Genomic DNA, 27,315 nt, shown 5'->3' with positions numbered 1-27,315 from the left:
ATGGTTTAATGTAACAGAAAAGTCAACATCTTGGATTTTGACAAGAAATGCTTTTATTTTGAAAAGTGATACATAAACCAAGAAATACATTCATAAAACATTAAATAGTCACTCTGTTATGATAAACATGTAACACAAAGATGCTTAATGCAATATTCACAGGCTATAGTCATATTCTGAGACACAAACAAAGCAGGGCAGCTAAGAGAACATGTTACCAGTGGCAGTGGCTCCTACCTGCTTTGGAACAGAACAGAGCCTATTGTCAGTCTCCACATGCAGAGACAATGTGGAGCCACGTTGACAGACTTGGTAACGGTTTCAGTAACGTCACATAAACAAACCACACTGACCAGCAGCAGAAAATGTATTTGTGACTATAAGCCTGCACACAGCACGCCACTATCTGTGCACACACCACCAAATGTCTACATGAATATCTGAGTCTTGAAGCTTAAACTGAAAAAAACCTGTTTTTTTATTCCTAAACTTTAATGTCAAATTGTGGGTTCTTCTTTTAGTTTCCCCTCATTTAGACATTCTCTTCTGTCATCAACTCCAATTGCTCATGTACAACATCTGTGTGTTACATTTGGATAGTAATTGTAACAGAACATCCAGTAAACTACTGATTGATGTATGGTTTTATCAGCCTTAATATTCCTCCATTTTCAAATGATCACCTAGCATTTAAAGAGTTTACATACGTGTTGTTGAATTTTAACTTAAAAATATATTTTTTTAAACATCAGTTATAGTACAAAAAAAAAGCTACTATTGCCCATTACGAACAATGTGCAGAAAAATGTTGCAGTTTCAATCTATGTGTCATTTAAAGAGCTTTCACTGAACAACTTGCAACTCACTAACACAAAAATGACAATACAGAAACTGCTCTAGGAGCTCAAGTCAGTCTTTGAAATAATTTTGGTAACATAGTAAAATCACAGACTGCCAATGACATAGTTGTTCCACAATTTAAATGAAACTGTTTGAAACTTTGATATAATGATTTCATAATTAGGCCACACTTGTGGAGCAATGAGTTTGAATTTTTGTATAGTTAATGAGAAACTGCCCTATTATGACAACACTGTATCCATTTACTGTGAAAACAAAATTCCTGAGAAAATAATCGGATTTACTAGTAAAGATTCCTTTAGTACCATGTTTTATTGAAAATATGATTCTATGATTCTGTGGAACAATTCCTGACTATGATGTAATTAACAGGCTGTAATTTATTAGGTTGCCGATATTTTTTCTCATTGGCATACGAACATTTGTAAAACAACAGATATGTAATGTGTACATAAAACATAATGCAGAAAAGTATCCACGACCACGTTATGCACATTCAGTACTGTGTGATCTCATTGGAGTTCTTTTGTTCTTCTGCATCTGCCCAGCAAGACAGGACAGAGCAGTGAAGAACAGAACTGAGTTTTGATTGTTGAGCACAAACACAATAAATAAAACCAGTGCTGCAGGTGCCAGCAAGCCTACAGACTCCCAAAGTCTATGAATTCTAGCTTTGTTGCGATTTGTGCGCATTGATGTGGACTGGTACAGGCCACCAACTCTGTGGGCAGATGACATCACCAGTGTAACTAATGTTTCTGACCAGTCAAGGTGGAACATGGCTACCTCTTCCTGGGGTGGGACATGACGAACACTCGTCTCTCAGCAGAACTACTCCTCAAACGTAAAGAAATGTGCTGTGCTGTAGCTTGGCTGGCTACAACGCTTAAAACTTAGCTGTGTCCCAGTTCCATTCTACTTAGTAAGTTCATCTAGGTTTTCAGGTGAGTCTGGTGATGTTTTTTTTTTCTTTTTTTTTTTTTTGAGTAAGAAAATATACAGTAATGCCAGCTGCATTCTTTAAATTGTATGCAGGCTCCATTCCATCATTTGCTGTTAGTAGAAACCTGTAAAGTATGCTCATTTCTTATATATTCTAAAAACAAAATACTAAAGAGATCACTGTTACTGTCCCATAATTGGGAACATGCAGTCATGAGGAATTTTTTTCTTTAAACTTTGCTACTGTCAGGACAGCAGGAACAATCAAAAGTCCAGATGTGCCGTCTTAAATCCCACATCAGGACCTTCCTCTCAAATCACTGCTCATGTTTTCCATCTAAAACTGAAAATGACTGTTGACAACCCCAGCTTAGCACTTGCTGCTAATAATCACAGACAGTGGTCCTTTTGTCCTAAGTGCTGGTTACCACAGCAAGACGTGAACTGTTCACTAGACAGACAGCAAGGAGTTCTGTTTGTAGAAAGTTTGGTACATTTCTCTGTCTGAAAAAAAGCCATATATGGGTCATCCTTTGTTGGAGATTCTGGGGTAGAAACGGCGGTGGAAGAATGAGAAGGGCGATGGAGGGACCAGGGACATGGACATGATCTGAGCTAGGCTAAAAGTAGGATTATCGAGGACAGGCCGCATAAAACTGTAGTTAAATGAGGACAAGGTGTTTCGGAAGCTGGTCAAACTAAAACCTTTGTTTTCATCAATATACAAACACTTGAAACTTTAACAAGCTCCCACTTTTTCCTCCCTCTCCATCTGAAACTCCAGAACCTCCGGATCTGGGGGGCGCTCAGAGGAGCAGCTGGACACAGTGAGGGATCTCTTGCTTCAGACCAGACCAGCATCTTTGGCCATCTTGTAAAAGGCTCCTCTCTGACTGATGAGATTAGAGGGGGAGTCAAACTCTGCTATCTCTCCCTTTTCCAACACCAGGACCCTGAAGGAGACAGAATACTCATTAAACTCCCATGGTAGAACAACAAAGTACCAGTCCCACCTGTACTGCCTTTACTACCTCTACAGTACATCTATTACTAGTATTAAAGTATTCAAATCTCCCTCAGACACTTCTATGTAAGCCCTCTTGTCTTCTTTGTGTGTTGGTGTAGTGTACAGTACCTGGTGTAGTCCATGATGGTGTTAAGACGATGAGCTATTGTCAGGATGGTACAATCCTCAAACTGAGAGCGGATGGTGGACTGTATCAGGTTGTCTGTCTCCATGTCCACGGCTGCTGTGGCCTCATCTAGAACCAGGATCTTGGTCTTCCTCAGCAGGGCTCTGGCCAGACACAGCAGCTGCCGCTGACCCACGCTGAAGTGGAAATATACAGGTGTTTAAATAAGCTCAAGTTCTCACTTGTTCCTAAAGGTGTGTTTGGGTTCAGCTTTAGGTCCTTGCTGCTGAGTAGTGTAATGGTAACATCACCGCTTTACATGTGGGAGACCGGGGTTCGAATTCCAGCTGTGGCCTACGTCCAGTAGGGGTCCTTAGGCAAGATCTCTTTAGGCTTACCTTACTTAAAAGCATCTGCCAAATGACTGAATGTAAATGATTTTTATAAGATTCTGTTAGAAGACTAACAACTTTTCACAAACTTTGGTTTGCAGCAACCTTTTTAAATAGTAAACATTAATCTAATCTTCTTATTTTTGACGCTACGCAATGATTTAAATCTTGTTATAAACCCTCTATATTTATCCTGGTATAGAGATCTTCTTGATTTGTTAAATAGAATTTTTCTTCATGAGGGAATAACTTCATCTATCATTCACCACAGTTGTTTTTAAAGATCTTCCAGTCTTTTGATGATCCTGAGCTCAACAGTGAGAATGATTCAGGTTGTTATCTAGATTTGTTTGAATTTTGAAAAAGAAATTAAAAGGATGACATCAACTGTCAACCTTTCCATTAGTGCATTTCTTATACCAATATGTACTAATGCAATAACAGAATGTTTGAATCATGTATATCATGTAACACACAAACATCATCAACATTAACGACACTACTTTCGCTCACATTGCAGTGCACTAGGAATGGAAGATGGGAGACAGTGCAAGAGGGCCTTTACTATGAAAACATTTGTGTATGAGGTCTTCACTGAGACTGACTCAGGCTCAGCAAAGAATACTGAGGAGAAGCAACAGCAATAGATATAAGTGAGTAAGAACAGTGTTCATTTTAAAGAGAGAGAGTGAGAGCACTTGTTTGCACGGCTGTTTATAAAGCAGTTTTACCTGAGGTTTTCTCCTCCTTCACTACACTCATGGTTGAGTTTGTCAGGTAGGCTGGATACAAAGTTCTTAAGGTGGGAAAACTCCAGAGCCCTCCATACCTCGTCATCAGAATAGCTGTCAAAAGGATCCAGGTTCATCCTCAGAGAGCCTGAGAACACAACTGGGTCCTAGGGGGGGAGACAGTACATTATGTCATGAGACCGAAGCTTAAGAGTGGAAAGAGAAGAGAGAAAAGAACAGCAGGCAATAAAGACAACAACAAGCATCAAGAACATTGGGCAGATGAACTGGATTCTGGAGATGTACAGCTCCAGGCCGAGGATACCTGCAGAAAAGTACAGAGAGAGGGAGACAGAGAGGAGGAAACACAACTAAAAGAGAGAGAAGACACAAAGTTAATGACATGCAATGGTGGCATTTGCATTGATACAGGAGAAAGGAGAGAGGAGAGGAGCTCAGTTTATCAGTAGAGGTCCCCCAGCAGAATAACCTATATCAGCATAACTAAGAGATGGTTCAGAGTCACCTGATCCATCTCTAACTATAAGCTTTATAAAAAGGAAAGTTTTAAGTCTAGTCTTAAATGTAGAGACGGTGTCTGCCTCCCGAACCTGAACTGGGAGCTGGTTCCACAGGAGAGGGGCTTGGTAGCTAAAGGCTCTGCCTCCCATTCTACATTTGGAAACTCTAGGAACCACAAGTAAACCTGCAGTCTGAGAACGGAGAGTTCTGCTTGGAAGATAAGGAACTATGAGGTCTTTAAGATAAGATGGAGCCTGATTATTAAGGGATTTATAAGTTAGGAGAAGAATTTTAAATTCAATTCTGGATTTAACAGGGAGCCAATGGAGAGAAGCTAACGTTGGAGAAATATGATCTCTCTTGCTAATTCCAGTCAGAACTCTGGCTGCAGCATTTTGGATTAACTGGAGGCTCTTTAATGAGTTATTGGGACATCCTATTAATAATGAATTACAATAGTCCAGTCTGGAAGTAACAAATGCATGGACTAGTTTTTCAGCATCACTTTGGGACAGGATGCTCCTAATTTTAGCAATGTTTCTTAGGTGAAAAAAGGCAGTTCTAGAGATTTCTTTTATGTATGAAGTGAAGGAGATATCCTGATCAAAGATAACTCAGAGGTTTCTTACAGTATTACTTGAGGCCAGAACTAAGTCATCAATGGTGAGAATGTGTTTAGACATAGTGTCTCTGAGATTTTTAGGCCCAAACAGTATAACCTCTGTCTTGTCCGGATTTAGGAGAAGGAAATTGGAGGTCATCCAGGCCTTTATGTCTTTTAAGCATTCCTGAAGTTTGACTAATTGATTAGTTTCTCCTGGTTTCATAGATAAATATAGCTGGGTATCATCTGCATAACAATGGAAATTTATAGAGTGTTTCCTAATAATATTGCCTAAAGGGGACATATATAACGTGAAAAGAATCGGTCCAAGCACAGATCCCTGTGGAACTCCATAGCTGACTTTGCTGTGCATGGAAGACTCATCATTAACGTGTACAAACTGAAATCTATCCGATAGATACGATTTAAACCACTCTAGTGCTGTTCCTTTGATTCCAATGACATGTTCCAGTCTGTGTAATAAAATGTTGTGATCTATAGTGTCGAATGCAGCACTAAGATCTAACAAGATGAGTATAGAGAGTAGACCATTGTCTGATGCTAGTAGAAGATCATTAGTGACCTTTACCAGTGCTGTTTCTGTACTATGATGTACTCTAAATCCTGACTGGAAATCTTCATACAAGTTATTGCTACGTAGGTGGTCGTACAATTGCTTAGAAACTATCTTTTCAAGGATTTTAGAGATAAAGGGCAGATTGGATATTGGTCTATAATTCGCTAAGACCCCTGAGTCCAGAGTAGGCTTTTTGAGTAGGGGCTTGACTACAGCAACCTTAAAAGCCTGTGGTACGTAGCCTATTTGTAAAGACAGATTGATCTGATCTAATATGGACGTGCTGATCAAAGGTAAGACATCCTTGAGGAGTCTAGTCGGGATGGAATCTAAGACACATGTTGATGGTTTAGAGGAATTAATTACTGAAATTAATTCAGAATGAGATGAGAGACATGCTTTCCATACCTTATAAATTCCACCTAGTGTTAATAAAAATACACAATACACAAAGTGTACTCAATTGCATGTACACGTCTTACAAATTCAACCAAATAAAGCTCCAGCTATGAATGTACACAATAACGCCAGACCCTGTCAAAAACAGATGTTATAAAAAATTGAATCTTTCAGTTGGGATTTGGCTGTTGTTACTTCAGCTAGAAAATCCTGAACAGAGCCTAAATAACTCATGCAGTGTTTAAATAAATAACATTTTCCAAGACGTGCCCTTGGCTAGCGTGCATTGCCACAGCTGGGAGACCAGTCAGGTATCATTTCACTTAATGTTCTTTAGTATCCTCTCACCTGTGGGATGATGGTGATTCTGGAGCGGAGCTCATGGAGGCCCAGCTGAGCAATGTCCACCCCATCAATGAAGATGTGGCCCTCTGCTCTCTCAATGATCCGGAACAGTCCGAGTGTTAGTGAAGACTTCCCTGCTCCAGTGCGCCCAACAATTCCCACCTTAGAAATAGACACAGTAACAAATGTTACAGGCCATGAATATACTGAACGCCCACACAGTATTTCGACACAGATCTAATTCCCAAACACAAATGCAGAGTACACACAATCTGCTGGACATAGTTTAACCACAACTGAGAAGTAGAGCAGCCTAAGTAGACCACTGCCTCGAGTGTAGGGATGTATAGTCTAACCTTCTCTCCTCCACTAATAGTGATGTTGATGTTGCGAATGGCCAGGTCCAGATCGTGGCGGTACCGCAGACAGAAGCCTCTAAGTTCTATCTGGCCTTCAGTGGGCCATCCTGACGGAAGGCTGGAGGGCTCGTGTTTCCACTCTGCCTGGAGGGCAGGAGACACATGTAAATAAGTATGTGAACATTTCTCTCACTTACACACAAACATACATGAAAAAGGGAACACACTGTGAAAGTGCTCATAATGTGACAGTCATAGACATATTGATTGGAGTGCAGATTGTGTGTATCTTGGTGGTATCTCTACAATGCTACATTGTGGAGATACCAACATTCACTCCAGTTGTGTTGGAGCCTTTTGTGTCTACTTATTCGATTTGCACTGTTTTAATGTAAAAGACAAAAGTCAGTCTGAATCATAATTGTTTACATCCATTATTCATTCTAGAATATGATTAACACATTGAGCACCTGACACAAACCCTCAAAGCTTAGAGGAGAGACGCTCACACTCTGTACCCGTTTGGTTTGGAGCAGATCACAGTGTGGCTGTACAAGCTGATACCAGAACATGGCTGTCAGGAAAATATTTGCTGACAAATATTGTCTACACACAATCACACACATTATATTATCCTCATTTCCTCCCATATCAACTCATAGCAAATGAAAGTGTTTGTCATGTGTGACATGACACATTGTTAATTTCAATTTCCTGCTGGTGCCAGGCGAAACTTTCTAGCTGTCTTTGTTTTGTTAGATTTGTTTCTCTACCTCTTTCTCTGTATCGCTGTACTCTTTCACTTTCTCCACCGCCACGATGTTGGTCTCCATATCTGAGGACATCCTTACTAGCCAGGTCAGAGAGGTAGTCAACTGTCCATTGGGCAAAGACAGCATAAAGAAGGATGAGCACAAAACCTCTATTGTATAGAATAGAAATCACTTCTTGCTGCCTCTGAAAAGGATATGACCTGAAACAGTTAACACAGATGCAAGTAACAGTGTTCACCTGGAGAGCATAGGAGATAGACAGGCCCATTATGCCTGGACTGAGGCTCTCTCTGGCTATGACAGCAAACAAAGCAGCAAATGACACAATGCAGTTTCCTACAAACTCCAGGCGAATTGCCAGCCACCTGCAAGATAGGAGAGATCCAAAGAATCCTTAAAGAACTGTTTTGTTATCTTTTCTTCCTTATAAACTATGTTCGTAAAAATGTGCCTGACCTATTTGCTACTATGCTGGGGAAGTAAGCCTTCTGGTTGTGGTCCACCCGCTGGTCACTGTTACAGATGAAGCGCTCTTGTTCACCAAAGGCTCGGATGACGGAGGTGCCCAGCAGAGTCTCGTTGAAGTGGGTGTAGATGGGTGAACGGCTGACTGACTCCAGACGTTTTAGCTGGCGAGACGATGCCACATAAAATCTCTGGACAGAAAGAAGACAGAGAGCTGCATCTTTTTGCTGCAATTAACAATTACAATTCAGAATTAAATGATACAGCTAAAATTACCACAACAGATATTTGTTTTTCCATTCTGAAAATTTCCCACTCACCTGCACAAAGAAGTAGAGCAGGCCAAGGAAAGGAATGACGACAGCTACCAGTGGTGTGGCAATCAGGATGACAACACAAGCACCCAACACATTAAACATAGAGCCCAGAAACATTTTAAAAATTTGAGGGATGACAGTGTCAATTGTGTCTATCTCTTTGGAAAAGCGGTTAACCAAGTTGCCACTGGGAGTTCGCTCAAAAAACGACATTGGTGAGCGCAGGACGTCATACAGCATGGACTGGTGAAGGTAGCGGGATGCCAGGATGCCTCCAATGGACATGGAAAGGGAGAAACCAAAGACTGCCACACCTGCAGGAGTAGTGGAGTTTATAGGGTGAGATGATTTGGTAAGATGATATTTGAATATCAAATGCAACCGTGCATATTCTGAGGTCCCACACAAACCCTACCCTACATCAGGGGCTCCTAAACCTGGTCCTCAAAGACTCCTGCCCTGCTAAATTTCCAACTATTTCTGCCCTACCCACTGCTATTCACATGGATCAGGTGTTCAGCCAATCAGAAGTTGGAAGATACCATCTATGATGAGGGTGGTATCTACCAGCCTCTGATTACCTTAATTAGGTGTGTAAAGTCAATCAGCAGTGGTCAGGCAGGGCAGAGGTCCTCCTCCCAGTTCAGGTGCTAGCTTATAGCCAGTGCTTAATGTATTTATGTGTTGACAGCAAGAACAAAAACAAACAGGAAAACTGGTTCCATAGTAGCGCTGACTCTTTGCTGGTTAGAATGAAGAACTGCTTCCATCAGGTGCTGCTGGGAACTGGTTTAATGTACCAACTACATTTTGTTATAAAGATCAATGGATCATTTAGTACATTAGTGTAACTGCAGTGTGACAGATACCAGCATAGTTAATGATAGGTAGCCAACTACTCTCGGTCCATAGTGATCACAGCAAATGTATTGGAGCAATCATGTTTGAACCCCAGCAACAATTTCACTGAGACAATGTGGAGGCTCTAGCCTGTGGAAAAGCAAACTAGTTCTTAGAACTTGCAACTTGAACCAACTCTGAACCAGCACTAACACATAGTTTGTGTTAGTTGAGGGCCAAGGTTGCTCTACATCACCTGTGTAACTATTTCTGCTTGAAGAAGTGTCATCAGAGGTGATTAACAGACAAGAATAAGCTGTACTTTCACTTCTTGGCTCACCTGAGCAATGATAATTTATGTAAAAACAGCTACTATAGATATGGACAAGGAAACACCAACAACACAGTTGATAATTTTTCAGATTTCAGTTTTTTCATTTAGCATCTTGTTAGAATGAGTGGATAGTAGTTCAATGTAGGTGTGACTGATAAAATAACAACATCTGCATTTTGCTGGGTGAAGCTGTAATTTTGTTCTAGTGTTCTGTCTGTATAGCCTAACTGCTTCTTTCTCCCACCCACACCCACCTCCTCACCCTGTGAAAAGCCGAGAGCACCATACACTCCTAGCCTCATCATTCTGGTCGGCTGAGTGCCGTTAATCACAGGGTCATCAGTCCACAGGCTAAGCCAGTAGTTGGAGAAGAGGGAAAGCCCATGATGAGTGATGAACAGCAGCAGACTGATGAAAGACAGAAGCACTCCGATGGCTTTCAGATAGGCCCAAAACACAGACAGCTTCACCTGAGGGGGAAAGGAAACCAGCAGGGATCAGGCTGTGGTTTGACAAACAATGATGAATTGTGTGCTGGGATGTGGTTGACGATGTCAAGCTTCTACCTACCTGTCCTGTGCTGGCCTTGTCTGCCTCCGTCAGCTTGCCCACACCAGGGTTCTTGGCCTTCTGGCTAAGGTCCTTGTCCTCCTTGCCTGTCTGGGACAGTTTGGACACACTGTTGATGGCTGAACTGCTGCTGACAAGTGAAAAAACACAAAGATACATACAGTCAGATGGACATTTACACATACAGACATTTGGACAGTGAAAACCTTTTTTTTTTAAAAATCATTTTGGCTCTGTTGTTCACCATCATCCAATATTTTCAACCAAACCCTAACTTAACAGCTGACAGTCAACGCTTCAATCACATCATGACATTGAGTCTGTCTGAATGATGCAAACTGTGTCACTATCCAAATGTGTGTACGTGTTTCATCAGGCTGAAACAAACAGATTTATGAAGTTAAAGGACTTCAGTGACACCCAGTCTTGAAAAAACAAAACTGGAGATGATTAGGACAAGAATACAACAATGTTCTAGCATGCAGCCCATTCTGTATTGTTCTTCATGTTTCCTAATCCTATTTGCAGACCTAAACAGGCACTGTGTGTGTCCAGTTTCACTCAACTCAGCAAGAGCGGTTGCGCTGCCATTCTCCAGTCCTTTGGTTCCACTCTTGGCCACAGATTCTAAACGAAGAAAAGCACCAGGATATTAATTTTCATCTCTCCAACAACAACATTTTTAACTGCTGTATATTTGAATTCTCACCCAACAGTCAAGATGTATATAAGTACAGTTATTGTGGTAGAGTACACACTGCAGTGTTTCTTACCATTGTTCTGAGTCTGGTCAACAGCAGCATAAGTTCGCAGAAACTCAGAGAAGGCTCCTTCCGTGGCCATGAGCTGCTGGTAAGACCCCATCTCGGTGATCTCCCCCTCCACCATGACCAGGATCAGGTCAGCTTGAGGAAGGTAGCTAAGCCCATGGGTCACCAGCACACGTGTCTGCACATAGTCACAAGCATTTAGTGGGACTGTCAACAATGACCTAAAGTACAAAACACTATGCAAGGATATTCGGTCAAAAAGGAGAATGGTGGTAATGCATCAGGTGAGATGTTTGGAACAGTCCTCACAAAACTGTTTGTTCTAAATAGCTCCAACAGCCACTGAGCATCTCCCAGTGTGCATAATTAACAACAGGCAGCACAGTGAAAATATGATTTGCTGTAGGTTGGTTAAGATGGAAAAACACACACCTTGTCCTTCAGCAGTCCCTGTGGGCCAATGACCTGATCAAAGATGTGTTTTCCTACATGAGCATCAACTGCAGACAGTGGGTCATCCAGCAGATAGATGGCTCGGTCACAGTAGACCGCCCTAGCCAGGCTCACCCTCTGCTTCTGACCTCCGGACAGATTCACTCCCTGTAAGTAAGAGATGCGCAGAAACATATGTACAAAGATCTGAAGACTGATGGGCCTTCTATTTAAAAACGTTCAGAGAGACTAAACAACATAATCCAGGTGATAAAGTGGGAAGGTATGAAAAACTAAAATCTTAAAAAGACACACTGATGTCACAGTGAAGCATTCTACATCTTGTTTGTCAGTTGATACCTTCTCTCCAATCTCTGTCTCATCTCCAGCAGGAAGGATCTCCAGGTCAGGCTGAAGGGCACATGCTTCCACCACATGCTGATACCAGGCCTCTTTCCTCTCTTGACCAAATATTATGTTGCCTTTAAGAGTGGAATTCTGGATCCAGGCCTGCTGGGGAACATAAGCAACCGAACCCTGCAGGGCAACACACACCAGCACATAAACACCCACTTGATGGAATTCTGTAGTTGATTATGAGCAGTCAGACAGAGCATGTCATGCTCTGCAGCAAAAACACTCACACAGATTATCGTTTCCAAAGTACAGTGTGAAATATTCTATGCAGTTTTAGACAGAATTATCCACGCTACTAGGTTGAAAACAAAGACAACCAGTTGTATGCCTCTGCCAACAATTAAAGTTGCAGTTTACATGTATGCCAACAAAGTTTACATGCATGTCTACCCAGACTCATATTGTAATGAGATCATCCATAAGGGCGACCATGGATCAATTGGCAGGGCAGTCGTATAATAATCTAAGGTTGGTGGCTCAATTCTGGGTTCTTCCCAATTCCTGGCCACATGCCAAACTGTCCCTGAACAAGACACTGAACCCCAAACCCTTCGTACTTAAAAATGCATCTGCCTGTCCACAAAGAATTTTGGATTAATAATATTAATATATTATAATAATCATAATAATAATAATTATTATTATTAGTCCAAGTTGATGTTTGTTCAGGTGTAACAAAATGCCCCCCAGGTGTTCTTGAAATGTCTTTTTCACAAAAATGGCATGGGCATGAGGTCCTTTGACTATCAAAATCTAATCAATTCATCCTTGAATCCAAATGGACAATTTTAAAGGAATTTCCTTGAGCTGTTCCTGAGATATCACGTTCACAAAAAGGGATTACCTCCTTCCTCTGCCAATATAAACTAATATATAAAATAAAAATGAATATAAAAATGAAAATTCTGATCCTAATTTAACAGTACTCTGTCGGCTAAACTGTAACTATAACACAGTAACAGTCTACCAAGATCTGTGCCAACAGAGATTTTGGTGTGCTGTGGTGAGTGAGCATGAGCAGCCACCTTAATAGCCACAGTTCCTTCTAGCTTGTCCATCTCTCCGAGCAGGGCAGACAGCAATGAGGACTTTCCTGAACCCACATGTCCCACCACAGCCACCAGTGATCCTTCTGGAATGCACACATTTAGCCTGCAGGCAAACACACACGCACAAGCACACACACACGCACACACACACACACACACACGCACACACAGACATAAATAAATAATAAAAAATAAAAAAACATAATACAGGGATGATGGATTTTTTTCTCCATCACTTGTACCAAAATTTCTATAAGGGATTCCTATTTTTGTAAACTTGTAAACTAATTTTTTATTTATGTGAGTAAGTTTAAGATGAAACTGACCTCTTGAGTGCAGGTGACTCACTTCTGGACCAGCAGAAAACCCCATCCATTATGGAGATACTGTATGGAGCTAGGAGAGAGAAATTTACTGTATGTGAAATCAACATACAGCCAGGTGCACATATATTTGGACAACAATATTTACATCATTTGGCTTGGTACTCCAAGACAGTGGAGTTATGAGCTACTAAAATTAGGAGTCAACAAATAAAAATGTTGTTATTCCAGTAAGATTTATCTATTGTTTACAACCAAAGTCCTAAACTAAAACTAGCAGACTACATTTAATACACACTTCATTTCAAATCCTGTAGTGGCATATAGAACCAGAATGATGAAAATTGTGTCACTGTTTAAATCTTTATGAATATGAATGCTCACACACACACAAAGCCAGATTCTGAAAAACAGAGACTCACAGCCTGCTATCACTTTGTGCTCCACACTGTCTTCCTGCAGCTCCTCGTGTGATAGAAACACTCTCAGACGCTTCAGAGACACGCTGGCCTGAAGACAGACGCAGAGAGAAGAGAACCCACAAAGGCCAGGAGTGAGAGGCTCACATGACAAATTCATTTAGTCACTGAGGTACAAAAAGTACAAAAACACAAAGTAGAGAGCAGAAATAATAATTAAACATAATCTGATGGTGAGATAGCCTTCAAGTGTTGCTGGCTGAACATTATTCAGTCATGTCTCCTTCTGGTCCATAATCTGTTCAATTCCTTCTTCTTCATTTTGACATTCCATTAGTCAGTACTTAGCCAAACCCATACAAGGGGTCGGAGGCATTTATTTAAAGTCCATCATCCTTCTCTGTATTCATGTTGAGGCAGAAACTACAGAATAATTTCTCTAAAATTGGACAAATAAATGTAATTACACTGGTGAGATGGCTCCTTGGTGAAATTCTGACTTCTTGTCCTAGATCTCCACTACATGCTAGGTAACCTGAAGAGCCAACCTCTGTGACAGCTAGCCAGGAAATGTTGCTGAAGGTCTTCGCTGTATGTGAGGCGGAGGCTTTTCAACTTGTTAACAGTTAACTTCTTTACCCAGGACCAGGACTGCACTTCTTCTACACCTTATGTCATACTATATTAAAACCTAACACAAGAGGCATCACTTTTCAGCGAAGCTATGGAGACAGCTATGTGTGACAGCTCAGTGCTGAGCATGTGGGTGGGGGTACACCAACCTGCACCATACTACTGATGACCATTGGCAGCATGTTGAGAGGAAAACGGAGGATGTTGAAGAGCGCCAGTGACACAAACGCCTTCTCAGCATCTAGAACATTATGTTCGTCGACCAGCACGTAGACAGCAAAAGTTGACAGGGCAACCTGTACAGTGACCCAGGGTGGGGGTGAAAGGTAACAGAGAGAAACATCTGAATGTGACACCATTTTATTTCTAGATACTTGTGATGTTGTCAATTCATCATCTTGATGATTAGCTAAACAACAACATGATGCTAAACCTGGAGGATGAGATCTTTGTCATTTTGAAAGAAACGGTGCACATGAACTATATATTGTGGGTGTATGTCTATCCCTTACTGCAGGACTCACCAGGAAAGGTGCACAGACCCAGGTGAAGGTGGACACTGCACCTAAGTAAGCAGCCTTTTTCAGGACCTGCAGCTCACTCTCACGGATGCCCGCCACCTTGTCCTTGAAGGCCAGCTCCCAGGCATACAGCTTCAGCACTTTGATGCCATTCAGCATCTCATTCATCAGCTTGATGCGATTGTCCTTACTCTTCATCTGAGCCACCTACTCGACGTAAAGAAACAAATACAAGTCACACATCGCCGCAACTATGAATCCTCAGTGCTTCCAATAAGTATGGGTATGAGTGCACATTGTCATGAAGCTGTGTATGGCTTTAAGAGACAGAAGTTAAGATTTGTGTGACAGTGTTTGCCTAGTAAATTCCCACCTGGTAGGATTTGGTTTTCATGGCGATGACTGCATTAACAGGAACCAACAGAATCATCACAGCCACTCCAGCTAGCACAGACGCACCCAGGTTCTGCTCAGCAAAAGGTAACAGCATAATAAAAACCCATTAAGCTTTAAGACTTTCAGAATGAATTCAAGTGGTATACAAAAAGTGTAGCATCAGCCATTCAGAATGAGATTTCCACACAGCCCCAAAAATGTGTGTTTGTGTGGGTTTGAGACTGTAATTCATAACATTGAATGTATAGCTATGTTATCCTACCTGCCAAAGAAAGTAGAGGGCCAGCACCACCTGCAGAGGGGCAGACCATATCATGTTGATGTAAGTGATAAGGTCCATGAAGCGCTGAGCGTCCACTGACATCAAGTTGACAATCTCTCCCACAGTGGAGGTGCGGCGTGCTGCGCTGCTTATAACCAAGGCCTGAAATGTCCTTACAAAGGTTAGAGTCCAACTGGAGATTTGCACACTAAGCACGCAAACAACTGACCAGGAGAATATTAAAAACATCAATTAAAGAGGGTTTCATGTTAGTGGTAGTTCTCATGTTACCAGAATCTCATGATGGCTAAATTAATCAAATAACTAGGGTCATTTCCTCTTATTTAGTCAGTGATTTCGCTATAATTACTGAACTGACACTGTTTGAGTGTAATAAGGTAGCAGTTTAATGTGCCTGTACCTTCCTGTAGACAGCTCCAATGATGGCGGTGCGCAGACGCATGCCTGTGACGAAGCAAACGTGAAAGTACCTCTGGAGGACGAGCGACTGCACACAGGTACAGACAAAGAGCAGAGCAGTGTAGAAGAAACCATGCCAGGAGGGGGCGTTGGAGTTGTTGACAAAAGAGATCAGCAGCCTGGACGGATTTAAGGTCAGAGAGTCACCACACCAAGCCAGTATAAAAATTTCAATAAACTGTTGTTTATCTGTTGTTCAACTTGCCTCCTTGCTATGCCCCTGACCCTGGAATGTAACACTGCATTTAAACTTTTACTTTGTTACTATACGTAAAGTTTGATATAGTGTAAAAAACTCTATATGTTTGAGCTTCACACCTGAGGATCTCAGGCCCAACAAACATGAGGATGTCCTGGATGAACTTATAGAGGCAGGAGATGAGGAAGTAGGGCCCAAATGTCAGGCAAAGCACCCAGAACAAGGAGGGCTCTTTTGCCTTCTGCTGGGTTTTTGTAAGCAAAATTTCAGACTCTTCAACAGCTGGGCCCTGTTTGGTCTCACGCTGACGATCCTGTCTGGGGGAGTACAAGGTTTTCTCCTCAGTCCTGGAATAGAAATAAAAAATGAAATAGTTAGAGAGTCAGAAAGGTGTTACTGTGTGTCATCCACAAAAAATCCAGATGTTTACGTGAAAATGCTACATTTCATGTAGCTGCTTCCCAATCATTTAAGACCTGATGTCCATCATGAACTCTGTTTCCAATCTTCTTCTAGATTTTGACCTAGATAGGATTTTTTCCCACTCTAGGTGGCCTAGTGCTTGCCCAAGTGGGGTTGGTGTGTTTTCTATATAATTCTGTATACAGTTATATTTTTTAAGGTCTTAAACCTTAAACACTGCAAAGTGCCTTGAGATGGCTTCTGTTGTTATTTGGCACTATATAAATAAAGTAAATTGAATTTCAACAGGCAGAACAAAACAACAGCTTAGAGAGATGATACAATCTTATGTGAAAAAAGTGTTTAATCCTGTGATTTCCAGTCTGTTTGTCTGTACAATTTTATTGTAGTAGTCATTCCCTGCTCTACCAAGTTCCTGACCTTTTAACCTTCTGGCACTCTGTGTTCCAGCGATGCACCAGCTGTGGTACGACATTCTGGGAGCGGTCATCAAGGTTCAGAGACCACAGATCCTTCTCCTCCAGGGGGCGCTTGTAGCCTATCACCATCATTCTGGCAGAAAAAAAGAGAGGGGAGCATGAGATGTGTATCCGTAGATACAGCACAAGGTCCACATAGGTGTAGAGACACAAGTAAAACATGAAGGCCTGTGACTGGCAAAAAGAAAACTATTTCAGAAGGCCAGAGGGCACAAATGCTTTTGTGATGTGATGATCAGTCATGTGATTTAGACACCAAACCACAGGCCTCCGTCAGCAATGTACACTTCTCTGTCATATTTTAACACGTATACAAACTTTGTGCTTTACACTTTTTTGTAGGGAAACAGGGCAGAAATCAGTTGGCTCATCTTCACTCTTATTTTTACTTGTAGATTTTCACGCGTTCTTTGGAAAACCTAAAACTAAAACTAGAGCAAGAGAAGCTAATACATGTAATTAGGAGGACATAAAGAACCTGCACAACAATGTTCTAACGTACAGATGTAAAAAAGCTTTCTAAAATCTTTTGTACATTTCTACTTTCACCAAAGAAAATTTGTAGAGATCAGATATCGGTTCAGGTATGTGATCTTTTAACAACAGATGTAACATGACACTGTGGGACACAGTGGGTAAAACCCACAAACCATAAACAAGCTACTAAACAGATTTCTTTGGAGGACTGCTACTCTCCTGACTGTACTGAAAGGTTATATATACGTATAATGGCTTCCTAAACAGTTTTGATTAAATTATACTGTTGAGTTGTCATCCATGAAAGAAGTGACCTACAACAATAACGTAGACTTTGCTTGTTGTAATTGTACCTGCTCCTGTCTACACGCTGGCCATTAACAATCCTTTTCCAACTTGTTGTCAGTAGAAGTGATGGGGGATAAAGTCCACAGTTTCTGTTGTGCCTTAGTTATCTTTAGTTAATATAAGGCTGTAGTACTATGTTTTGGGGCCTGAATTCCCTGGACATGGACTACTTGCTGCACTGCAGCAGAGGACACTGCTTGGAGCTTGCAATTCATTAGCAATGCCCCACCCAAAAGGTTCAGAACTTCAATAGCATCTGGCAACAAAAAAATTTTATTGTCAAAACAAATTTCAGTGAGTTCAGTTAATCCTCCTCACAGGTGTAATGTATTTGGTGCATTTATTTTAATCTTCCCAAAAAAGAACTGAGACAACTGAATGGAAAGGAAACCTCAAGTACAGATTCTAAACTCTGTGGGGCCTAAGCCTCATTAGACTCGTCCTCACCACAGACACATGCTCACCTGGAGATCCACCAGAAGGTTATTTTGGAGAGGAAAGAAGCTCCATGCTCAGGGCAGGGGTTCTGTAGACACAAACATTGCTGTCACCTAAAACACCCAGATCATGTTTCGCCTGCTGAGATATTAATCCCAGAACTATGTGGAAAGTGCACAAAGATTATACTGTATATAAGCAGTGGTGGCAGATCTACATTAACTCAGTAATAAAGGTAGAAGTACATTTATTTTACTCAAGTAGAAGTATTCTTCTTAAGTTTCATTGACCATACTAGTACCAGTACAAAGAAAAAACTAGCTTTACTCCTGAGACATGGTGAACAAAAACAAAAACAGCAGCAGGCCTTTATATACTGACAACTGGTTCATCTGTAATAACACATCAGTATTTATTAGGAGGCTGTATCTGCAAAAAGTAACTAGTAACTAAAGCCGTCTATTAAATGTACTGTAGTATGAAAGCATTTTTCTCTGAACTGTTAGTAACATATAACAACTTACATTATTTGAGTATTTTAGTAACATATGTGCACAGAGCGATGCAAGATTGGGCTTTTCCACTCTCTGACTGTTCACTTGAATAACACTGAGGCTATAAATCCCATTCATTCGGACTACGTCATATTCTTTAAATTTAAGTACTAAAACATGCTCATAAGGTACTTTAAGTACTGCACTACAAAAATATTTTTTCTGGGCATTAAGCTGGTTGAATTCATTGATAAGAATTAAAGAATGTTCACTGGAATTACTGAATGGATTTGAAAAGAGAACAACTTTATAAACCTGATTTCTGTCTCTTTACTATGACGAAATCATCAACATTCATATAATGTTAAGATAAGGGATTAGTTAGCTAATTCAGTTCTACATAAAGTTATAGATACATTTAAGAATCTATGAATGTTTACCTTTATTAAGAGAGCAGGGGTGCACACATTTACACACAACAGAGGTAACTTTAATAAAAGGCACGTCAGCTGTGGCAATGGGCCCTTCTTATTGTAGCACAGCAAACAGAAAGCTGCTGCACAGAGATTTCCAGTTTCTACAGCCGGGGTGGCCAATCCTGGTCCCTGAGAGCCACTGTCCTGCTTGTTTTCCTAGAGTCCCTGTCTTACCCACTGCTGATTTCTTGGATCAGGTGTGTTCAGCCAATCAGAAACAGTAAGTGCAGGGATGGTTAGAAGTTTAAACATGGCAGTGGCCCCCGATGACCAGGATTAGACATACCTGTTCTACAGTGAAACACAAATCCAAATATAATTTTCTCTTGAGAATCTTTTTTTCCCCTGTTGGTTTATTACAGAGAGGTTTTCGGTTTTGCTGCAGTATTACAATGAATATCAAACATAATCTTAACCCAGACTATGAAGTTAAGAAATAGGCAGCAGATAAAGGTGGAATGAGTACATGTATTCAAGTACTTACGTATAGTTGTGAGGTTCTTGTACTTTGTGTGTAAAATACAGTAAATATTTACTCAGATTAATGCCCAGAGCAATCTATTTCTCAGTGTTGTACATGTGTCATTAATACTGTACAGTACAGATGTACTGTAGATTTTAGAGCATATACTCACTACTTCAACCTGAAGAATTTTAAGTGGGGCTTGTACTTGTAGTGAAGTACACTTGTGTACTTGTGCTATCTCTGCAGTGTGCTCTAGCTACCACAGTGTAAACATTTGTCTGTTTTATTTCAGTGTTCCGTGAACCATATATTCAGCATAAAAAAGACCTCTGCTCTACAACGGGAGGTGAGTCCCACTGATACCACCCACATTAGAAGGCTCCACATGTGTTTGCAGAACTGGTATGATGAGACGTAATCATCAGTGAAAGGGATATATAACCTCTCAACACAAATAAGAGACAAAAAGAAACCCCACAGAAAGAAAGATTTTCAGTTTGTGCTACTCTCACCGGGTCTTTAACAGCTTGCGAGAAGAGGGGCGGGCGGTCTGGCAGGCAGGACAGGAACAGTGCAATCAGCAGCAGAGTGAAGTAGATAAAGAATGTGGTGTATCTCCAGACACACACCGTCGACAGCTACAATAAAACAACAGGGAAAGCTTTTGACCAACAGAGCCTTGTGGTGTCAGACACAGTTGGGTCAGAGCAACATCATCATCTTTTCCGAAATTCACTAACTAGCCTGCAACTTTCTACATCTACACAATCCCATTAGCAAAGTACAGGCAACCATGAAGTGAGTCTAATCAATTTTATTCCTGTGAATTAGTCAGGGTGTTATTAGTCTGTCCTGTAAATACAAAAAACTGCAGTGAATTATCTACGCATGTAATAATGACTTTATTAGACCAAATTTAGTTAAGTAATAAAGTCTCATTCAAAAACTGACCTGGTCCAGGGCCTGGAGGATCTTGGACCTAAAGGTGACAATCGCACACAGCGTTGCCAGCAGCCAGTAAATCAGCATAACTCCAGATGACTGAACCCCTTTCATCCGTTCGTATTGGACTATGAAGGTGGCCAGCAACTGGAAAACACACCCCCCCCCACACACACACACACACATTATACAGAACATGCAAATATTACTTGAAAAAAAATACACACTTCAAGGGAGAAAGCCAGTATGTATTTATGAAAAAGGTTCAAACTATCAGCAGAAATATCTATTTCATCTTCAGGAGAATTCATTAACTCTCACCATGGTGAGGCCCAGCAGAGTTGGGCTGACCAGTAGGACTGGTGCAGGGACACTGCTCCCATGACTTCTTTCCCAGAAAGAATAAAAAACATCTGCCCAGCAGATGATCCACAGTAGAAGGCTAACAGCCTGCAGGGAGAGGAACAGCTCACAGCTTTTTGTATCATGCTTCATTCACTAACAGTCTGAAAACGTTAGACGTCATCTCCATATGTTAAGTAGTGTGGAACCAATCACAGTTGTTCAGATTAACATGGAGAGAGCTGGGAAAACACAATTAACAATACGATTAGAAGGACTCACAGTTTTAGCTTTGTTGAGGAGACTCATGCATATGTAGCCCTGGTTGTGGCTGCGGAGGTAGATGAGGTAGATGGGGGCACATATCCAGAGGTAGAGGCATGGTAGCCAAACCAGCACAGTGTTGTGGAAACACTGTGTAAAGTCTGGGCTTGGAGTGTACCAGGTATGGTTCCAATCCTGGCAGAGGCAAGAGATAAGAAGACAATCAAGCCAAAACAGATAAACAAAGCCACTGAGGTGTTGTGGAAAGTAACTGCCTACAGCTGAAAACTGTAGTTCCCACAAAGACTGAGATTTCCGAACCTGAAAAGATGAGTGGAAAAGTAAATAACCTTTAGGATGTGGCCTCTGTTACAGCCACTTTGGTCAGAAAACACTTTCAGACACACAGCAGTACTCAAACAATTACAGTCTATGAGTAATGAAAGGTGTTTCTCAGCTTAATCCCCATCTAAATTCTAATTAAGCAGTTATTATCACCATGGTAACCTTTAAAGAGGTCATACTATGCCTGTTGTGAGTTTGTTCCATTTATACAGAAGTGGACAAAATTGTTGGTACCCATCCATTAAAAAGAGAAAAATCCATAAAGATCACTGAAATAACTTGAAACTGATAAAAGTAATAATAAATAAACATTTACTAAAAATTAGCTCATTAAAATCAGACACTGCTTTTGGGTTGTGGTTCAACAGAAGTAAAAAAAAAAACAAACAAACTAATGAAACTGGTCTGGACAAATAGGATGGTACCCCTATAAAATATGTTAAATCATTTGACCATAGTGACATTTTAAACTAAAGTGTGTCCTGTAATTAGCTTAACATGTGTCTTCAAACTTGTAATCAGTCAGTCTGCCTTTTTAAAGGGTGAAAAGTGGCCACTGTGCTGTTTGGTATCAAAGTGTGTACCACACTGAACATGGAAAACTAAAGAGAGAGTTTCCTTCCACGTCTGTATACTGTTGTGATGTTGGGTGTCCATGTTAGACAGAACTAAAGTCCCAAAGTTTGAAGATGACAAAAATTAGGGCTGGAACAATTCTCTAAATCCATGGTTTGGTTCAGACTTACATTTTTTAGCTATGACAATTTTATGTAACACTTGTGTAATTAAGTCTTCAGCTATTTCTTTTGTGTATCCGCTCCAGTCAGTTTTTTGTACAGTGTAAAAGCCCTGAAATATTCCCCTCAGAATGAATACAGCTCAGTTTTCCTCTCAAGGCTGCCCCAGCCTCACTGTCAGCATGAACCTACTGACTTTAAATCTATAATAACGTTAGCTCTGAGGCGCTGAACCAGAGCCTTCAGTGGTTAATGTCAGACAGTCTGCATAAATATATTTAGTGGTTTGTTGGTCTTGTTTCAGCTGATTCTAGCGTGCTGCTGTTGATCCAACTTGACACGAGTGAACAAGAGTGTAGCATCAGCAGAACTTTGATCTTTGCACTTGCTGGTGAACTGACATTATTCATTGATATGAAACTTGACCTAAACAATAAAAGCCAGGAGTAGGTTTCACATGTGCTAGAACTGACCCACTCATCCTTGTAAAATGCTGATCTTACACCCTACTGCACAGTTGAGTTAATAAAGTAACACTGACAGACAAACTATGTTTTACAGAAGCTACAGCCTGGAAAAATACATTTGGAATGTTTTTTCTTTCGCACAGGAGGATAAGAGGTGGTGTTACAGAGTGGAACATCTTCTCATACAAACAACTTTGAACCAGTAAGCGAAACAGCTTACTGTTACCAGTTACAGAGACAGTTGAACTAACACAGAATTAATGTAGTGACAATAGTAACGGCTGGCGGTAAAGACGTTTGTCATTTTAACCTGTTAGTGTAGCTTGCAGCACTGGTGCATTAATATTTTATAAACAGTTATAAACAGAGCTTTTTTTTTTTCAACGTCACTATTTATTTAGACTAATCTGATCTGCTTTACTTTAGCAGATACTAATCTGTTAAAGTATAACCAGATTATTACTTGTTCAACAGGCAGCAACGGTTGGCCACAGGGTTGGCAGTTTGATGCCTGACGCCCCTGGCCGCATGTTGAAGTGTCTCTGCAACCGACGCTGAGCCCCCAAGTTGACTAAAATAAACCCCAGCTGTTGCCTTGTTGCACAAGCCAGCGCAGTCAGAGCGCCAATCCCAATCCTGACAATCTGGGCAGGGTTGTGTTAGGAGCAAGCTCAGGGGTACAAACCTGTGCTAATTCACGTTGTGTCTATGCAAGCTTTTGTCATTAACTGTAGTAGTAACTATGTAAGCAACACATCCATCTTTCCATTTTATTGTATTGGCAAAACACAATTTATTATGTAATATTAATATTACACAATATTAACTACGGTATTTTGGATGTAAAACTAATCATCTGGAGCTTTCATAACTATTTGAAAATATCAATATGACTACTGTGTGTGTGAGGAGTAATAATAACATGATAATAACACAATAACATGAGTGGTTACAGTTTTTAATGTTACTTACTGATTTACTTTAATACCTTTATCATACACCTTTTTACCAAGGATAATTACTAGCATACATACTGTAACACTGTTACAGTGGTACTTTTACCCACATCCTGACAATGACTGAAAGTGTTTACATTCTGTATTTTAGGAATGCTACTATTCCTGTTGTGTCTCCTCACAACAAACGCGTTTCACTTCACTGGGTTCTGCCAGTCATTTCTTAGAGAAGCTCTTGCAAAGAGAAACATAAAAAATGGTTTGTTCACAGTGTGGAGTGTTTATGTGTAACCCAATATTATGTAACAGAGATATAAATGACAGTATATACATGTAAACACGTCAGAGAATCCCCTAGTCTTGGTTGCAGATGTTGTTTATAGTGAAATCACTGTGTTGAAATTCAAGTAGTGTTTTCCTGAGATCAAAGAGTTTAAATAAAAATTATAATGATAAAAAGACACCTGTTAAACAGTTTAAAGGAAACCTTAAACTACAAACAATATCAGTAATCATATTTAGAGTTAGCAAGATTCTCTGCAATGTGCAGTGAGCAAATCTAAAAAAAACATAAGTCTTATTTAATTCATGTGAGCCCTTTTCAATCGAGGGACAGGACACCATCTTTGAATTGGTGCAGATTCTGAGGGAAGTGACGTCTGGTTCCCTATTTTAATTTGAACTCACTTCAAATCTAACTCAGTTGTGTGTTATGATCCCAACCCTAGCCCTATCTCAAACCAGTTAGCTCTGCCTACTCCCAAGGCTTGAGAACTAACTTCACCCATGCAAATCTGTGATGTCACTCACAGCTCAAGTGGAGGGTTCTTACCCTGACACCAAAGGCCAAAAGATTTGGACACAGACAGGTTTTGAAAATAAGCTTGACGGGGGATTTTAGAGCAAACCGGCCTTTAAATAAAGGGGCCTTAGAGAAGGCAATAGATAATAATTACACATACACTAAAACACACACATAGAAAAAACCTCAACACAACACTTGCTGGGCTTCACCTGCTGTACACATATTCAAATGACGACATTTGAATGACAACACAACTCTCTCCATCCACTAAAGATCAAACTATTTAAATGTCATTACTATATCCCCAGCAGTTCTGCTTTAACAATTTATCAGTCTGCCAATTCACTACTCAAAATATATTGAATGTAAATAATATACTGGATGTCAACTTTCTAATCTCTTTAGTCTTTCAGTTTGACGTCATTTATGTTATTTTTCTAGTCAAATAGTTGCTCAACCTGTCTGGATCAATCCAGTGTTATTGATCCATTATCAGTGTTCTTATCAGCCTCAGCACCTGCCCAGCAGACACACTGTACAGAGACAGCAGTTTGTTTTGACACCGTCCCTAACGTTACCGTACAGTGAGTCCACGGAGACTCTGCTCTGTGTGATCCTCTCCTGTGTACTGAATGTTACCGGGTCATGGAGAGGAGACACAGCTCTCAACACTAAGCAGCAGCATCACAGAGGCGCTCTATCGTTCTCTGAGCTGTGGTATTAATTATTGGGAACACTGACTGCTGCGAGCTGCGTTACAGTAAAACGTAACGTTGAAACCAGAGTTACCTGCTGTGTCGGTTTACCGGCGGTAGAGCGTGGGAATTAGCGTGCGCCGGTTTACGCAAGGTAGCCACTGACAACAAGTGAACCTACTTTTAGGAGAAAGATAAAACCACGAAGGTCGCGGTTAAACTCACCCAAAATGGATCGGACCCATCCACACTACAGAACCTGTCAAACCCCATTCGCCGTGACGCAATGTTAGTTCAAGTACTGACTGTTGGAGTGATTTTCGAGCTCAACCAGGTTTTGTAGCGATACGCAAACCGGAAGGTTGCGTACTTCTTCTTCTGCGCTTGATGTCTTCTTCTATCCGTTTATTGGAGGATGGCAAACCAACCAGAACCCGCATACCTACCGCCACCTAGTGTGCTGGAGCCGTCACGACGGGCCAACAACCCTTTGTTACCCTTCAGATTGTTTTAGTTCCACTGAATATTCCCAAAAGTTCTTTTAAACTCTACTTAAAGCGTTTCTCTTTATGTGTCCCTCTCTGAAAGATACATATCGCACTGCATCTATTATTTTATACATTACAGCCTCTAATGCATTCCGCTAACAAATCAAAAACAACAGAGCTTAGTTGTTCTTTTACATTGCAGAATTAATGTAATTAATCAATTACATTTAGTAGAAACTTTTATCCAAAGGAACCTACAAGGCTAGGTCTTGCTTAAGGACCCCTACTGGAGGTAGGCCAACAGCTGGGATTCAAACCCCAGTCTCCCACATGGAGGGCAGTGATGTTACCACAACACTAACCAGCCACTTTTTACACAGCTTCTTCTTCTACTTGTTGTTGTTGTTGTTGTTGTTGTTGTTGTTGTTGTTGTTGTTGTTGTTGTTGTTGTTGTTGTTCTTCTTCTTCTTCTTCTTCTTCTTCTTCTTCTTTTTGTTCTTTTAGTAATGCAACATCAATCAATCAATTGTTTAGGAAAGTTTCTATTCATCTTTTTGTTTTCAGGTATTTTGACTGTGTCTTCTAATTTCTCTCATTTCTATTAGCAGATGGAGTAGGTCACAGGTTTATATTCACCTAGGGAGCTGCTGATCCATAAGCCATACTTTAACCATACTTTAAGCCATATTTAACTTATCTAATAATAATAAACTTTCTCCATTTGTACTTTTATATGCAAATATTATGTATCTTGATTTCAGCCACATAAACCAAAGCTTTTTGACTATAAATGAAAACCCACGCATTATCTGAATATAATAAAACATTTTTTTCTCACTGCACTAAAAATTCCATTGACTCTAATGACCAAACTGTTCTACTGAAAAGTATAAGTTAACAACTGAACTGAACTCCAGATGAAATAGAGATAAGAGATAAGAAACTTGCTCCTTGGTATAACGATGACACGCGCGTCTTAAAACAGACTACTCGAAAGTTAGAACGTAAATGGCGCCAAACTAAACTGTTAGTATTCCAGATAGCGTGGAAGGAGAGCATCCTGAACTATAAAAAAGCTCTCAGTGCAACGTATCTCTCCACTCTCATAGAAAACAACAAAAACAACCCTAGATTTTTATTTAATACAGTAGCCAAATTAACTAGAAAGAAAACTACTGCAGATATCTCCACAACAACGTTGTGCAGTAGTGAGGACTTCATGAACTTTTTCAATAACAAAATTGTAAATATAAGGCAGAAAATTCAAGCTTTAAAACCAGACAATTTAGTTGACGCAGGTGACGAGCTAACCTCAGCAGATCAGTACCTAGATTACTTTACTCCTCTTGAAGAGAATGAACTAATTTCACTCATCTCTTCTGCAAAATCTTCAACCTGTACATTAGACCCTATACCGACACACTTTCTAAAACAGATAGTGCCAGAAATAATAGAACCCCTACTGACAATCATAAATTCCTCACTCAGCTGTGGGTATGTCCCAAAGTGTTTTAAATTAGCAGTTATTAAACCGCTAATCAAGAAACCTGATCTCGACCCTTGTCAGCTGTCAAATTACAGGCCGATATCAAACCTCCCCTTTATCTC

The 27,315-nt window shown here is 40.5% G+C and overlaps 1 protein-coding gene across 2 annotated transcripts; it reads right to left on the bottom strand.

Moving 5' to 3' along the window:
* Positions 1–35: 35 nt before the first annotated feature.
* On the bottom strand, positions 36–25,492 carry abcc1 (ATP-binding cassette, sub-family C (CFTR/MRP), member 1). Of its 2 annotated transcripts, none has more exons than XM_026347963.1 (31): positions 25,445–25,492; positions 21,233–21,409; positions 20,930–21,058; positions 20,618–20,755; positions 20,179–20,304; positions 18,257–18,318; positions 16,909–17,040; positions 16,185–16,412; positions 15,808–15,985; positions 15,387–15,548; positions 15,102–15,194; positions 14,732–14,935; positions 14,357–14,503; positions 13,578–13,665; positions 13,159–13,228; positions 12,809–12,935; positions 11,727–11,903; positions 11,367–11,534; positions 10,938–11,112; positions 10,731–10,791; positions 10,165–10,294; positions 9,857–10,064; positions 8,424–8,734; positions 8,095–8,294; positions 7,877–8,003; positions 7,639–7,740; positions 6,863–7,009; positions 6,510–6,668; positions 4,060–4,226; positions 2,939–3,133; positions 36–2,756 (listed from the first exon to the last, which is right to left on the bottom strand). In XM_026347963.1, exons 1-31 carry the CDS (start codon positions 25,490–25,492, stop codon positions 2,648–2,650), a joined length of 4,545 nt encoding a protein of 1,514 aa, XP_026203748.1. In that variant the 3' UTR covers positions 36–2,647. The 2 variants fall into 2 exon arrangements, with proteins under 2 accessions (XP_026203748.1, XP_026203759.1); XM_026347974.1 differs by having other exon boundaries at positions 10,165–10,291.
* Between the last annotated feature and the right edge of the window lie 1,823 nt (positions 25,493–27,315).

The sequence above is a fragment of the Anabas testudineus genome, chromosome 8 (genome assembly GCF_900324465.2).
Source record: "Anabas testudineus chromosome 8, fAnaTes1.2, whole genome shotgun sequence".
Taxonomy (NCBI): domain Eukaryota; kingdom Metazoa; phylum Chordata; class Actinopteri; order Anabantiformes; family Anabantidae; genus Anabas; species Anabas testudineus.
Note: the sequence above shows the minus strand (reverse complement) of the source record. Positions and strands in the feature narration are given on the sequence as shown.